The sequence below is a fragment of the Conger conger genome, chromosome 9 (genome assembly GCF_963514075.1).
Source record: "Conger conger chromosome 9, fConCon1.1, whole genome shotgun sequence".
In the NCBI taxonomy this organism is placed as follows: Eukaryota; Metazoa; Chordata; class Actinopteri; order Anguilliformes; family Congridae; genus Conger; species Conger conger.
In genome coordinates this window covers 52,814,964-52,832,064 of record NC_083768.1, presented here as the reverse complement: position 1 = coordinate 52,832,064, position 17,101 = coordinate 52,814,964, and the positions used below count along the sequence as shown (strand labels likewise).

Below are 17,101 nucleotides of genomic sequence, written 5' to 3'. Positions count from 1 at the left end.
AGAAGCGAGAGGTTTAACGGCGTGGGCTCAGTCTCGGGGAGCCCGGCAGAGGGTCGTACGCGTGATTAATTAACTGCCATCGCCCGCCTGTCTTTATCGCCGGCTAGCTAATTAGCATTAGCCTCTGGCAGTTTGCTCGCTTGGTCAACCGCCGATTCCTAGGACGACGGCCCTCTTAATTTGCCAGAACCTGCGGCGCTCAATAAACGCGGCGTACCAAGCCTTAAACAGAAGCAGCCCGCTGTAGAGCCGGGGAGATATTGACTTGCCCTCGCTCGGTTTAAAGGGAGGGCTCTATTGCGGGCCATAGTTCACCTTTTAGAAAGATATATATTACCTGAGAGTGTCCGGTGGTGGTTTGAAACCCCACAGCGGTTCCTTCCTCTGTCCCGGTGACGTCAAAGCGGCACGGCGAAAGCCGAGGAGCGCAGCCTTTTTCTACAGATGGGATCAAGAGGACTCCCTGTTGCATTACATTTCCTGCAGGCTAGACTGTTTAAGGCAGGATGTTCTTGGCTGCATTGATCGGCTGTATCAAACAAACACAAAGGAGGCAGGTAATGAGCAGGTAATGCTTTACATGCAGGTGAAAAGAGCACATAATCATATGGATACATTTTCCACAAGCACTCTGTAGTTTGCAGCTCCGTAGGCCAGAGGGCGAAGGATCTCGCCATTGAAGCTAGCTGGGCCATATAGCGAAAATGTTAGCGATATTAGAGAGATTAGTATATTCATCTCTGAGCAGACCAGTTCTCATCAGAGATCACAACTGGCTTCGCCCCACTACTGGTATGTTCGGGTTGGCTTAACACCGTTTTAGTCTCCCGACCGTTTGCTATCTGTGACTGTGACCTGGTTAGGCTAATGTGGGATTTTGCTGGATATGGCATGGATGGGGTTGGTCTTGTTATCCACTCATGCATGCTCCAGTCATGCCACACTGAATTTCAAGGACAATATACACTCAGTTCAGTCAGAAGTTAATATTGGTGCTCTGACGGTTTTTAATGCTAACCAATAACAGGTTCACATTGGCCTATGTCAGCTGCCAACATGGACTCGCAGTTTAATACCAATAACATGACTGAAAATGTGACTGTGATATCACATTGGAGTTGGCGTGAGTCTATAATAGCCTATCGGCTAGTCACGTTGTTTTTTCCAAGAGCAAAGCATGCCCAGAGCCAACCTGGATGGTTTTTGTGGGGCCATTGCTCTCTTGGCAGTCAGTGTTGGAGCATTCAGTCAGTTATGTTGAATGCTCCAACACTGACTGTTGGCCCAATGGGTTGGCAAGGCCATCTGTATCGAGTTTACTGGCCAGTTTGACACCACAGTGCAGTTGTGTTCAAATTCTGAGATTGGATTGTGGGTAAAACGAAGGTTCTAAGAGACTATTATAACAACATTACATATTTTTAATGTAATAATAATAATAATAATAAGTATACTACTACTACTACTACTACTACTAATAATAATAATAATAATAATAGTAACAATACATATCTGATAGATGTCTAGTTTCTCATGGGGCATGTAATCGGCCACATGTCCTCATTTAATTTCGGTGAAGTCACAGTTGAGCCACCCGTAACACCATTCCACTTAAGAGCTGAATGTAAAAGAAGAGAGGGGTGAAATCATGTAGAAGAGGCGAATCTATTCCAGATCGCACCGCCAAGTGCCTCCATCAGCAATATGACACATTTGTGGAAATGATGAACGCCCCGAGGTACACCTCAGCCAGCTGCTTGCTTCCACCTGAGTCAGCAGCAGAGCTTCCCATTATCCGTCCGTCAGCTCCGAAGTCCTCCGGCCCCTGCTCCCGCTGGACGCTCCGGCTCCCGGACACAGGGATCGCTTAATCGCCATCCACGGAAAATCACGGGAAGTCTCCTATCCCATTTGCCAGCGCAGTGCTGTGCTCTCGCTAGCCTTCCTTGCATGCAGTGCAAATTAACCCTGGTGGAGTCGGAGGTGGCCACCTGCCTTTACGTCCGGTGAATTCCGCCGCACAAGCTGGTGACCGTGGTCTGGTCACCAAGCACTCTCTAATGGAGGCCACGCTGGTCAACCTCGTTCTCAGACGATGTGATTACTCTGTGTGCGGTAGGGGGGGCAGGGTAAAATCATTTTATTTACAACTGGGGGCACCCTGGTGACTCGCCGGGATGTGTCTAACATGACAAACACGTAATCGTTAAACACGTTAAACATCGTTTATTTTCTAGGCACCATTAAAACCTGCTGCTTTTTAATAGACCCTGTCACGGGCAAGTTATCCAGGGGTGGAGGTGTATGTCTGTGTACCTTTTCCTTCTCAAAGGCGGAGTAAATGAGGTTAGGGTCAGAGATTGAGCAATTGTCAGGATGAGCAGCGCTGCATTTAAGGATGGTGATGAGTTTTGGGCGCACCGACACAAGCCTGCTTGGCTTGCTGCTTATTCCCTTTGCAGCTCTCCTGGCTGGTTATGCGCATTGACTATTTTTCTTGTCTTCTTGTCTCATAATGGTTTCCTTGTCATTGGCACAACGCTTGGCCTTGTGTTGGCTTACACCAATAATAGTCTCTAAAGGCAATCAAAAGCCTAGAATGAAGACTAAAAGCTTTCCTTTCTCTGCACTAAGGAAGCAATTGAATACACCTGACTAATCAGGAACAGCTGAGAAGCCAACTGTCCAAATACTTTTGGTCCCCTAAAATGGCGGAGACTATGTATAGAAAAGGGATGTGATTCTGACACGCATCACCAGATATGGATGTAAATAACCTCCTCAAATTAAAGGGGGCAGTCTGCACTTTAACCTCTCATTTATTGTTTCATTTAAATCTAATTTGCTGGACAACAGATATAAAAGAACAGAAATTGCACCAACTATCCAAATAATTTGGTGCTTCTGGGTAGTAATCATGATATGGTTTTCCACAGACCAAAATTGTCTAATCCTGTGTGAATGGCTTGTTTGTTACAGTTTACAACATGCCTCTCAGGGAATAATTTGTTCGCCTCATGTTAAGAAAAGGTAATAAAGTTTGCAACATCTCAGATGCTCTCCAAATTTTGAATTCACTGACTTTTTGTTTGTATAGCATTTTAGACACAGTCAAAAAGAGACTGGAAGTACAAAAGAAAATTGGACCCCAAAAGCAAGCAAATTGAGCTAAAAACTGAACCAGTAGCGAGCGATGAAATCTCAGGAGGAACCTGGCTACAGAGGAATAGCTTCTGGCCAGCCTGGTGTAATAGTTCAGATAGAATGGATGGGTTGGCCAGGTTACAGTCAGCTGGTAAAATAGGCACTCCAAGAAGATAATTTGGAGTTGTATGTTGCAAACTCAGAGTTGGGAAGGGGTAGAAGCCCCTGGGAAGAAAATGGAGAAGAGAAGAAGGAGTTGTTACTATACAACGATGAGCTTAACTGCTGCACACGTAGAGGCCTGATTGTAATATTGAAAAGCCCCAAATAGCATCATCTAGTAACAAACAGAATCCTCAAATAGTGTACATATCCAGTCCGTTCAGGCCGCGTGTAGCGCTTAAATCTGATCACGCAGAAGCATGGGGAGTTATCGCCGGCATCATATCGTGCTCGTATATACCAGCCAGACATAGGTAGGTTTGCTTTGTGTCAGCTCATTAATACTCCCTGGGGGTGACACACAGTTTTTACTCTTTTAAATTGATGTTTTGCTCTCTCCCCCCTTTCCCTTTCCCTCTCCCTCACTCTCACTCCTTGGCGCGGTGACACACCACTCCAAACCCTGAAATCAGATTTTTTTCCACGCCAGCATCTGGCACAGACACGTCTCTCTCTCTCTCTCTTGCGCTCTCTCTCTCTCTCTCGCGCTCTCTCTCTCTCTCTCTCTCTCTCTCTCTCTCTCTCTCTCTCTCTCTCTCTCTCTCTCCCTTGTGGGGTGTGTGTGTCTGTTTTTGTTTTTCTTTAGCAGTTTTGACCATTTTCGCACTAGGTTCTGAGTTTTCTGTGAGATTTTTACTGAAACACTGATTCTCTAAGGTACTGTGTCCAAAAAAACCCAGCACACCGATCAATTATCTGTTCAGCCAGGCAAAGATAGCAATCTGGCTGACACACCGAGGTAAGATGGAAGGAATTTGGGGAGGTGCAGGTAGCCCAAAAGTTGGTGGCACACCAACTTCTGAGTCAACATGCATGTTACCAGTCTGTTGGTGACTTACAGGGGTTTTTATTTTGTTACTGGGGGGATGGACTGATGGCTACACATCTTTGTTTTTAGTGTGTGTGTGCCACGATTGTTAGGGTTAAGGGAGACGGTGAAGGGACTTGGTCGTCTCATTGCCCTGGGTTTATGGTGTTATAACTAGATGGTTAATTACCGAACATCAAAAGTCAAAGTCTGTCTTTCTCTCTCCCTTTCCATCTCCCTCTCCCCTTCAGATGTTGGAGGCCATCCTAAACTTCCGCTACTCCGGCGGGGCGGGCCATGCGGAGGGCTACTACAGGGAGGTGTCTCTGGGCGTGCACCTAGACGTGGAGCCCTCGGTGCTGTTCACCCGCGTCAGCACGCTCCCGGCCACCAGGTAAGCCGGGCTTGGCCAGCTGCCACCGCCGTCCCCGAGCTTGCGTTTCCCCCGGTAACCCCGCGGCCAAGCCGCCATTATTCCAGCCGCGATGATGGTCCTACACCCAGGGATGTCATTTCCAGTGACAGTAACGGAGCGCAAATTAATGATATTCCCCCCTCCCCTGTCAGGTTCGGGGATACTGCGCCAAAAGCCCACAGCGAAGGAGACTGATCGCACTCCAGTCCCCGCCACTTGAGTTGAATCATTAGCTATAATAATATCTGCAGTTTAACCCATCCATCTTCCCCCTGTGATGGATCTGGCTTTCCACCGTACTGTCATCATGGTCTTGTCACCCCCTCTCGTCATTTCTCTCCACTCCCCCGGTCGAGCGCGAGGCTCCCCAGATTTGCAGATTGCCGCAGCGGTGCACGTCTTTACGCGGTGACATTTCACCACACTCCCTCATTAATAACCCTCTCCGTCCCCTTGGCAGCCCAGAGAAAGCACTTGTTTATCGAGTGTGATTTTCAGAAGGTTCACCGTTCAGGTGGAAAGAGACCGGTTTGCGGTATGGCTGGTGGTCAGGTGGTCGGATGCTCGACCCCTTACCTCTGATAAGACACCTTTGCCACCCGACAAAACGCTGTGGCTGCTGTTTGCCTGGTTGAGGAAATTGCAATAAGATACAGCCAGCAGACTTTAGAAACCAAGTCCTTACAGAAACTCCATGATTGTCACGTGTCTCATGAAGGGGGAATGGCCGTTAACCAGTGCATTAAATTGATAGTATTCCTGTTGTTTTGGTTGTGAGTTGCAATTCATATAGGACTGGTTGTTAGGCTATGAACGTATGTCTCGTACACACGATAGATAGGCCAAGTCTGTAATTTGAGACTACAATTTGAGAAACTACAGTACCGAGAAATACAAATTCAAGTCCTAGGTTAAGGTAAAAAATTACAAGGGATATAGGGGTAACGACAGACAGCTGAAAAAAAAGTGACAATAAGTTAGGAGACTCCTGCAGAGGAGTTAAGGTGAAGAGATGGTTCTTCAGACTGCGGCAGAAAATGGGCAGTGACTGAGCAGTTCTTATGGGGAGGTCGTTCCATCCCTGGTGAGCTAGGGCGGAGAAGCTCCGCAGTTGGGACAAGCGAGAGCCATTCACACGGCTGGCAGGATGAGCAAGCTGGCCTGTGGCAGCAGGTTGTTGACGTGGTGTGTAAGGCTGAATGATGTTCTGTAGGTAGGAAGGTGCTGTCTTGTTCGCTGCAGCATAAGCCAAAGTCAAAACTTTGAACCTGATCCTAACTGCAACCAGTGGAGTGACTGTAGCAGGGGCGTGATGTGTGAACATTTTGTACGGTTGAAGACAAGTCGGCTTGCATGTCGGAGTTCTGGATGAGCTGTCATCATCATAATAATAATAATAATAATAATAATAATAATACATTTTATTTGTGATGGCGTAGGCTGGCAGACTTGCAAGTAGTGAGTTGCAATAATCTAGTCTGGAGATTAGCTGTGAGGAGTGTGTGGTCACGTATGGTCAAATCCTCCTGATGTTATACAGAAGGAACCTGCTGGACTGTGATGTTGCTGCAACTTGCTCTTTGAAGTCCTGCTGGTCATCCAGGACCACCCCCAGGTCCCTAGCAGAGCGGGAACATGAAAAGCCATGTGATGTAATTACTGAGCCAAGAGATTTAGTTTAAAGAGAAACAGCAGAGGCCCCAACAGAGCCCTGGGGCCACACCAATCACTCATAGTGGCTGCACTATACAAAACTAGAGACGTAAGTAGTATGACAGTCGAAACACATTAAAAACATTGACAGATAATATATCACCTTGCTTGGTTAGCTACCTGTATCCAGGGTGACTTAAACAGAACTCAGGATTGTAAAATGCATACAAAAATGTTTTATGTATGCATGTACACTCAGTGAGTACTTCATTTATTTATTAGATGTATTTCTTAGATTTATTGGTCTTCTGCTGCTGTAGCCTATCCACTTGGAGGTTTGATGCGTTGTGTGTTCAGAGATGCTCTTCTGCATACCACTGTTATAATGTGTGGTTATCTGCGTTACTGTCACCTGCCGCTTCTCCTCTGGTCTCTAATAAGCACATTTTTGCCTACAGAACTGCTGAACCTCTTGACCATGTCTGCATGCTTTTATGCATTTAGTTGCTGCCACATGATTGGCTGATTAAATATTAATGTGTAACCTGGTGTACAGGTCTGCTGTAAGTGCTCACTGAGTGTATATAGCTGCTTTTGTTGCGTTAGCATTACCATGATGCTTAGCTGAGACCGGAGAGAAAAGGAAGAATAAAACTGACCATGCACGGGGCAGCAGAAACCCAGCTGATGGCGTTGGCGAGTCAGCGGAGCGAGGAATCGGAGCGGGGAGTTAAAGACGAGACGCCGGCTCTCGCTTGAGGGAGGTCGCCGAGCGCGGAGCCGCTACCCAGACAGGCCGGAGCAAATGAGAGCGGAAAGAGAGCGGAATGAGAGCGAGGGAAAGCGATTTAACCCCCCGATACGGCTCTCGTGGGCTGCGGCGGGGAGCATCTCCCCTCCCCTGACCCCCACAGCGTTCAGAGAGACGGAAAGGAAAGTGCCGCCGACTCGCTTCATTCTCCTGATTATTCAGGTTTATTCAAGGGTCCTTCTTAGGAAATGAGACTCCCGCGGTTTTCCTCCAGATATGTGGGCTTTGGTGTTTAAGAGTCAGTGTGAAGGTGTTTGGATGGATGCTGTGGAACAACGTTGACCTTGTGACCTCTGTTTGAAGTATGCCTCTCCTCTGTACCCAGCAAGATTACACAGACTGCAATGAATTTTTTATCTGGTGCACAGGGGAGTCGCAGTTGCTGTGTGCGTGTGTGTGTGAGTGCCTGTATGTGTGTATCTGTGCACACATGTTAAAGAGTATGAGCACGGTACCATTGTACCGTTTCAGAATTAAGAATAACACTGCAATGCCTTGTGTGAACAGTATATTAACAAACGGATGAAGTTAAATGAAACCAACATTAAGCTGTGTGATGCGAGCGTAGCCAAAAGTGAGAGGCAAATGAGGGGTAAAATATCAGTTGTTTGTGATGCGTATGGAAATTAGTGGTCTTCCATCAGTGCGCTGGCAAAATAGCGACATCTCCCCCTGCCTGGCCAGCTTCTATTAATAGAAGCACTCCGACAGGCTTCTCAGTTCAGGACGAGCCCTGTTGCAACCCTTTAATCTTCTGAAGAGGGCTGTGTCATGTATTGTGTCAAAAACAAATGCAAAATCAGCATTTATTGATTAGATATCCCAAGGTCCAACCAGTGTTCTTGGCAAAAAATGAATGTTGATTCATCATGTTGTCTTCTAAGCCGCCATTGACGGAGTCTCAGCCATTTTTCAGTTTTTTTCACTGAAGACGGGGGAGGTCGAAGCTGACGGAGGTCGCACCCGGATTCCGCAAAATCTGTTTTGGGGCAGGCCAACTAGCCTTAGCATTGAGTGCCGTGGTGGCGCACAGCTAAAGCAATGGACCTTGGTGCAGGCATTGATTGCAGTTGCACATTGTAGGATTACCGTGTACAGTAGAGCCCTGATTGCACTGGCCTCAGAGTCACGGTCACGAGAACTTGAGACGATGCGGCTTGTAGAAGGCATATCACTCTCTAATATCCTGATCCCCTGGGCCACTCAGCGACGGGGCCGTTGCGATGTATGCACAGCAACATGGGTGATTGGAATAGCTACAATTGCCTTCCAAATTTGAAGAAAAGGAAAAAAAAAACCAAACAAAAAAACAACTAGCCTTAGCATTAGCTTTAGCACTAACCCCGACTAGACTTTCCTGCAAGCAATTTCTATAATTACTTTACACAGCCGGGACCTTGACTAATCAATATCTCACAACTCATTTGTTAATGTGACAGAGCTCGTTCCAGAAATAGAAGCCCTTCTCATTACCGTGGTCTCCAGGTTTCCATTGTCATTTCAACTGCATGTTCTTAGCAGTTGTTCCTCACGTCCTGTTGCTCGAGTGCAGTCTTGGCTTTTATTATGATTCCCTTTCTGTCATCAGTGTTGCAGGTAGACGCCATAGCCATCTTCAAATTGATGCATTTTTGCTAAAAGTTAAATTGAGAACAAATGATGACAGACTTGTGTAGTGGTGCAGTGATGCAGCCAGGAGAGAGTGATCTTTCTGACTTATCTCATTTGCAGCAGTGCTAACAATCGCTTATTTGACTGAACATGTGAACTTATGAAGTATATTGTACAGTAGGAAGAAATGGCAGAAAACTTGTGAATTAATGATACACATTCACTTTCATTATTTTGTTCATGCATAGGGGAATACCTTGTTCAGCTGTATGGTTGTATGTTGGAGCATCAGCAGTGTATCAGGGTAGAACCTGGGTTTTGAACAGTGGGTCTTCGGGGGTCCCTGCGATTGTAATAGCAAGCAACACCAGTGGTCTGAGGAACGAGCTCTCGGTAGCACATACGGCGGCCTGAGGAACCAGCTCCCATTAGCACATACGGTGGTCTGATGGACAAGCTTCCGTTAGTGTGAGACGTTCTCAGGAACAAGCTCCCTTTAGCGCACAAGGCCGGTCTGAGGAACAAACTCCCATTAGCACGTGCAACGGTATGAAGGACGAGCTTCCATTAGTGTGCAACGGTCTGAGGAAGAAGCTCATGTTAATGTGTGTGGTGGTCTGATGGACGAGCTTCCATGAGCACATATGGCAGTCTGATGGACAAGCTTCCATTAGTGTGCCACAGTCTGAGGGACAAGCTCCTTTTAGCGCACACGGCCGGTCTGAGGAACGAGCTCCTGTTAGCACGTGCAGCAGTATGAAGGACAAGCTTCCCTTAGCACGTGCAACAGTATGAAGGACAAGCTCCCGTTAGCACGCGCAGCAGTATGAAGGACAAGCTTCCCTTAGCACGTGCAACAGTATGAAGGACAAGCTCCCGTTAGCACACGCAGTGGTATGAGGGACATGCTCCCTTTAGCGCACGCAGTGGTATGAGGGACATGCTCCCTTTAGCGCACGCAGTGGTATGAGGGACATGCTCCCTTTAGCGCACGCAGTGGTATGAGGGACATGCTCCCTTTAGCGCACGCAGTGGTATGAGGGACATGCTCCCTTTAGCGCACGCAGTGGTATGAGGGACATGCTCCCTTTAGCGCACGCAACGGTATGAGCGACGTGCTCCCGTTAGCGCACGCGGCAGTCTGAGGGACAAGCTCTCGTTAGCACACGCAACGGTATGAGCGACGTGCTCCCGTTAGCACATGCAGCGGTCTGAGGAATGTGCTCCCGTTAGCGCACACGGCAGTCTGAGGGACGAGCTCCCACTAGCACATGGTGGCGGCTCACCCTTGATTGATTACAGCCAAAATACGCCTGTGCATATAAATCACCACCCTGTCTCCTCTCCCTATTAATCACGTCCCCCTTTAACAAAGACAGAGACAATTAAAGTAACATGATACCTCTCTTAAAAAATATGTGCCTTTAATTGCCAGACAGTTTATTAAGGACTTGGGCAAACTCCACTTAAGTGTCCATTTACACTAGAAGTACTATATACTATATACTATATATGCCGGCAAGGTGGTGTACGGTAGTGAAAGGCATCGTTTCTATAAGAGTTTATAGGCCGGACTGCTGCAGTTTGCACGTATTTGGCCAATGGAGGACACACTGGGAGTTACCGCTTTTCTGTGGGAATTTCAGCATATGGAACAATTTTCCTGTCTTTAAGCCAGAAGTCACCAGGTTCAAATTCAACTGCCAATCAACTTCTTGAAATTGATGAAGTTGGACAAAGGACTGCAATTGTACTGTGACTGGGCACCAGTAAGATACCTTAGAGAACAGCTCCATATATATCTTGATAATATACTGTTCTTCAACCAAAATGAATGCTTCTGCATAAACATCAATACAGAGAAAAGAAAAATCTATTAAGTCTCCATTGTTTCATAAAACAATAATGTGGTTTGAATGACTGAGTGTGGCATTACCCTGTTTTCAACAGAAATAAGATCATTCTGGTTGGGAATGCAACAATGAAGTAACAAACTCAGACATTCTGGGTGTTTAGGCACCAAACACCAAGTTCCCACAGAAAGAACACATAAGACCTAGACTAAGTTTCCTAGTCTATTTTTGGAGCATATAAGAAAGTGTACTTGAACCCATGTGATGAAACTCAAAAACTTGCACCCTTTTGACGTAAGTACAAAGACCCATTCCGCAAAAGCGTCTATTTTCACTACTTTGTTTTATAAAAATGAGCACGGATCTGCAAAAATGTGGTTGCGTCTAAACCCGGAGCCTTTCTGCCACATTTTTCATTGGGGTGGCCTGCTGCATGGAGTGTTCCTCAGGTTCATCGGTCAGGCTGCTCTGTCAGCCGGGCGTGCTGCCGCACTTTTCCCATCGCTCTCCTCCCATGGCAGCCGCCGCAAGAAAACAGGCATAAATCAGGGAAATGGATTGCCGGTGCCCTGGCATGTAGCACACAACAGAGACTCCGGCTTCTGCCCCCCCCCCCCCAACCAAACCTTTTCGAGACCTACTGTTTCCATAGCGGTAGCGCCGAGGTCGTTCGTCTCTGGAGTAAAAACTGTCTGTGCGTGGCCTAGCGCGCTACACGTCACAGACACTCAGTCAGAACCCCCTTCTGTTATCCGACAACAATTTCATCGGAGGGATCCGCAAAAAATATGTTTGCGCATTAATTAATTGTTTTTCGTGGTAATTGTTTGGAACCTGTGCTGTGTAGCTGCAACCCCTTTGTCCCTGGCCAACAGGTGTAACAACAACAGCAGCGTTGTGTTTTTTTGTCTGCTTGTTGCTTTGTCTTTTTCTGTTCTATTAGGCAGCTTGAATGGTAATATTATGTCGGAAAAAAGGGGAGTACTGCCAAGCTCTAATTAAAATTATGTGTCAATAAGAGTCAATAACACAATGACAAAGCATGTTTTGGCGAGGTTGTATTGGCTGTAGGGCCCTTTGAATTGTGTCAAGCATTTCCTTTAACATCTGACAGAGTTCAGTCGTTCCCTGAAACTCAGTAATGATTGTTACCGTACATTGATATTAATTTATATATTAAAATAACATTGTGCTGCCTTCTTCTTCTTCTCTTTCTCCATGGTTGTAAAAGCAATACATGAAAATCTATGACAGATACCCCATGGAGGGCCCAGTTGGGGTTGAAGGGTACAATCATGGAGGGCACTGTACAAACCACCATTAGCCAAGAGGGTTGGGGATCTACAGTGGAGAGTGCTGCATGGGATTATTGGGGTGAACGGTTTTATTTCTGTTATGATCCCGGCAGTGTCCCACCAATGTCCATTTTGTGGAGAAAGATAAAAAAGTTTTTCATTGTTTACTTTTTTGGGAAGTTTGATTTGTTTACTGGGGGAAACTTTTACCAACAATATTTTTATCCTTGGTTTCCCATAAAAGAAAAAACAGAGGGCAAAGTGCCAGCTTATTCATTTAATTCTTGGATAAGCTAAAATGACTGGTGAAGGGGATAACCAAGATGTGGTTGGTGTTTTTCAGGGGTATGATCAAAGGCAGTGAATCCTGAAATCATAGAAGGAAAAATGTGAATATTGCCAGAGAAGCTATGAGGCAGAATCCTCTGTTCAAACCATTATGCAGCTTAAGGCAGATCACTAGCTCCTGAATGAGATTTGCTTTGTTAGGATTGGAGTGAAAACCTACAGGATGGTAGATCTCTAGGAACAGGGTTGGTCACAGCTCTAGAGTTTTCACAGAAAGCTGTGGCTGCCGTAGGCTCAGGCTCACCAAACGTGGACAGTTGCAGACTAGAAACATGTAGCCTGGTCTGATGAATTCATTTCTGCTGAGGAATACAGATGGTAGCATCAGAATTTGTCACCAACAGCATTGGACCCAACCTGCCTTGTGTCAACAGTCCTGGCTGGTAATGGTGTGAGGAATGTTTTCTTGGCACACTTGGCATACCGTTAGTCCCTATCAGTCATCGCTTGAATACTACAGCCTAGTATTTTTACTGACCATGTGCATCCCTTCATGACCACAATGTACCGATCTTCTAATGGCTACCAGCATGATAATGCACCTTGTCAAAGAAGCATACTCAAACTGGTTTCATGAACATGACAATGAGTTAAATCAATAGCCTTCCCAGTCACTGGATCCGTGCCCCAAAGAATGAAGGCTGTTTTGAGAGGAAAGGGAGTCCCTACCCAGTATTAGTATAGTGTTCCTGATAAAGTGTAAGTGTGGCTGTAGCAGTTGTCAGAGATTTGTGCTGATACCTTGATGGAGAGCAGGCTGATGTTAGTGTTAGTGCTGATCAATTTAATTTCCTGTCTTTTGAGGCTTTCAGCAAATGCAAAAAAATCACTTAAAATGTTTTTGTGATTAATACATATTATAAAGTGATGGAGAGTTTTAATGTGTTTCAGAGTGTGTGGTGTTACAAGGCTATTTCATGTCCAGTGGAAATGCGTTTTTCCAATATTTTTACATGCTTTTTGTTCCATTGTTTCTTTTATGTTTATGTAATGTCATTGGTATTTTGGGAGTGTAAATAAAGTATGGTTAAATATTTCTCCTTCTTCTTCTTCTTTTTTTTTACCTTAGTTTAGTTTATTTGTTTGTCAGGGACAATGTACAAAAAAACATTAATCTCAGTTAATCTGCTTTGTACCAGATCTGAGCTCCTAGCTAATTTCCATCTGCAGTCCCAGGGCAGGTTGGGTTCTTATTCCTATGATTTAATTGATATTATTTTTGTCTATGACAGTAGAAAGCACCATAAATTATTGGTTTTGACGTGTATTGTTTTGCCTTTCTTTACTGCTCATTTGTAGGCATTTAAAGGTTGCTGGAAAGCCTGTGATATTATCACTGTGCAGAGCAAAATAAGTCCATGGTGGACTTTGAGTCCCATCCTCATAAAAATTATCGAAATAAATATCTCAACCAGTGTCTTGCAGCTACTAAAACATCTGAGTACAACCTATGTAGGATGGAAATCTTTTTCATCTAGCTTTTTGAAGGGTACATACCAAAGCAGGCTGATGTATTTCACCACTGAGTATCCTCCATAGTAGTTAGCATCGTGCACTTATGTTAACAGGTGTACTTGTAAGTACATTATACGTACATGTCATAAATACATACTAATCCTTTTTATAAACAATTCATACGCTGTTAGAAAATAATCTGTTCATTCAAAATATACATAGTTATTTGGTGCATTGTACAAATCGTTTGCACACAAAGGCAAGCCTAGGGCACACCGAAACAGATCAACAAATGTTAGTCGTTTATAACGCTGGAAACTATTTTTGGACCCTTCCATGTTTGCATTCAATTCAGCTCACAATTTGAGGTGGCAATAAAGCTGCATTTATTGAGTCGGTTTTCTTTGGATCGTGCCACAGACAATGCGCAGCTGAAACCGAGAGAGGGAGGATCAACAATCTGGCCGATGCGGACTGCAAATTCAGACGTGGCAGTCGACAGCTGTGTGTGTGCGGAACGTATCGAATGTCCGGCGAATGAGCAGGGGGCCGAAAAACACCTACCGCTGGCTGGGGGGGTGGGGGCATTGTTTCTCCTTTCCATTAGGACATGAACAAACCCTAATCTTTCATGGGGGTATTGAAATGAGCGCACAGCAAACTGACTTGGCAGTGGAAATCGCTCCATCTGCCATCCTATAGGTGGTCAATTAGAAGCAGGTTACGTATCTGCAGAGAGCTCCATGGAGCCTGTTACTGGACTGTCAATGTCATGTGTTGGACTGCATATTCAGTAAAAAATAATAAGGACATACTGTCTAATATTTAAAATGTAATGTGGCAAATATTATTTCACAGTTCTTTTGCACTTTATTTTAGAGCATTATGGATAACTAAGTTTTAAATATTCCAATATCACTTTTTTGTTCAAATTTTGTTGAGACGGGTGACAGAAAGCAGACCGGGGAGGGCAGTGGAGCCTCAGACTGCAGCAGTCATTGCCCGCGGTTTATTTCCTTTATTTCTTTTTTATGTCTGCTGGACATCTCCTCTCAGACACTTTCCCATCATCTTAATCCTAACCTTTCCAGATGCAGAATGACCTGTTATTTCCCTGTGTCGGCAGTCTCTATCTCTCCGTGGCCAGACTTTCATTCCACTCATACCCGTGCTGAAACCTTGAAGGGTCACTCTGCTCTCTACACCCCAGCATGTCCTTCTCTGGATTTCACCGACCGTTTCCTCCCTTTCTATAGTAACACGGGCCTTTCTCACCATGCAGTACATGCAAACGCAGACTGCAGGTGATTCCCACTGTGTTGTGTGGATGTCTTTCACTAAAGATATCAGCTAATGCTCAATACGATGACAGAGATGGTGACGACGACGATGATGATGATGATGGTGGTGGAGATGCTACAGTACTACGAATACTATAATACATGGAATAATAAAAATTATAATAACAACAAAGGCTTGTTCTGTCACCAAAACAGGATACGAATGGGGTATATAGTCCCCTCCAAAAGTATTGGAACAGCAAGGCCAATTCATTTGTTTTTGCAATACACTGAATACATTTGTGGTTGAGATAAAATCAAGCCTGCAACCCACTGACATCACCAAACTGTTGCATTCTTCTTTTGTGATGCTTTTCCAGTCTTTTACTGCGGCCTCAGTTGTTTGGGGGGTTTTTCCCTTCAGGAGGTGAAATGCATGCTCAGTTTGGGTAAGGTCTGCTGCATGAAGTTCCTCCCAATTAGTTTAGACGAATTTCTCCATAAGTTGGCAGACAGAATGTTTTTGTCAACTTCTGAATTCATCCTGCTGCTACCATCATGATTTAGATCATCAATAAAGTTCAGTAAGCCCACTCCAGAAGCAGCCATGCAAGCCTAAGCCATGACAGTTCCTCCACCATGCTTCACAGATGAGCTTGTATGTTTTGGATCATGGGCAGATCCCTTCTTTCTCCACATTTTGGCCTTTCCATCACTTTGGGAGAGATTACTCTTGGTCTCATCAGTCCATAAAACTTTGTTCCAGAACTTTTGTGGCTCATCTCTGTACTTCATTGCAAATTGTAATCTGGCCTTCCGATTCTTACTACTGATGAGTGCTTTGCATCTTGTGGTATAGCCTCTATATTGCTGCTCTCTTAAGTCTTCTTTGAACGGTTCATTGAGATATGGTAAATGAGATACCTTGCCCTGTGGAGATTGTTTGTCATGCCACTGACTAATGTTTTGGGATTTTTCTTCACAGCTCTCACAATGTTTCTGTCATCAACTGCTGTTGTTTTCCTTGGTGAACCTGTTCGATGGCTGTTGCTCAACATGCCAGCGGTTTCTTTCTTTTTAGGACATTTCCCCTCTTTTCTAAGCCTCAAAATGGCTTGCTTTTCTCCCAAAGACAGCTCTCTGGTCTCTGTTGGTTTATCTTTTCTAACACAAATGCAGTCTTCACAGACAAAACCCAAGCTAAAACTAAGAGTTGACATTCAGAACTATTTATTGTTTAACCAATCAGTCTAACAGGACATATCTGGGCAACAAGAAAAACCTGTCACATGTTCCAATGCTTTTGCTCACCTAAAAATGGGGTGGTTTGTTGCAAAAGGTGATATGTTCTATGTTCTAACACATCTTTCACCTCAAACTCTTCAGTGTATAGCAAAAACAAAGGAATTGACCTTGCTGTTCCAATACTCCAATACTGAGGCGACTGTATTTCTTTCAAGTAAAAGTGTTTTTTTTTTAATTTTTTATTTTTTATTAAGAGTAAGATTTCTTTGGCAGCCTTAGCTGTTATGATATGCCATTTTGATAATTGAACTCAACTCCAGGAGTGAGTCATTCTATTACAGAGCTGTGCCAGAGCAGATATGAAAATCCAAAGTTTTACCTTCATTTGCAGATTCTAATCTCTGCTTATCTTTAATATTTGATATGAGTAGTCATTTTCATCCAGTCTGTCTGATGCATAGGCCCTGAGAAGTCGACACGTAGGATGGCAATGACTATCGCATATGCATGGAGGATTTCTTGGGAAGTAGCTGATTTCCCATTCGGCCTTGCTCCTTGTGCTACAATACACAGGAGCACTAGTGCATCAAGCTGAATGACATGAGCCAGAAATGACCAATTGCATTTCCTGCATGAATACCACTCATAAAGCTGTAAACATAGCTATTGAAAGAACACACAAATAGCTCAAATCTTGACTTGCCTTGTTCCCTACTTCATAAATAGTATCCAGCCAGAAGGATTCTGAATTTATTTTAGTCCTCGATAGTTATAATAGATATAATAGATACAATTGACCTTTAACTAATGTATACCTTTCCTGTTCTGAGCTTAAAGGCTAAAATGGCTCATGTCATACTCTCAAAAATTGATGGATGTCAATCAGCCTCCCCAAATGGGGATTGGCTAATTGCCTGAGCATTGGCTAGAGGCTCCGGCTCTGTACATTACATGTGTGTTT

The 17,101-nt window shown here is 44.7% G+C and overlaps 1 protein-coding gene across 2 annotated transcripts in view; it reads left to right on the top strand.

Moving 5' to 3' along the window:
* Window positions 1-17,101, top strand: part of trappc9 (trafficking protein particle complex subunit 9) — a 324,830-nt gene that overhangs the window by 187,487 nt on the left and 120,242 nt on the right. For both annotated transcript variants that reach the window (XM_061255361.1, XM_061255360.1), the window contains one exon: window positions 4,426-4,568. In XM_061255361.1, coding sequence (XP_061111345.1) covers window positions 4,426-4,568 — 143 coding nt within the window. The remainder of the gene's footprint in view (window positions 1-4,425; window positions 4,569-17,101) is intronic.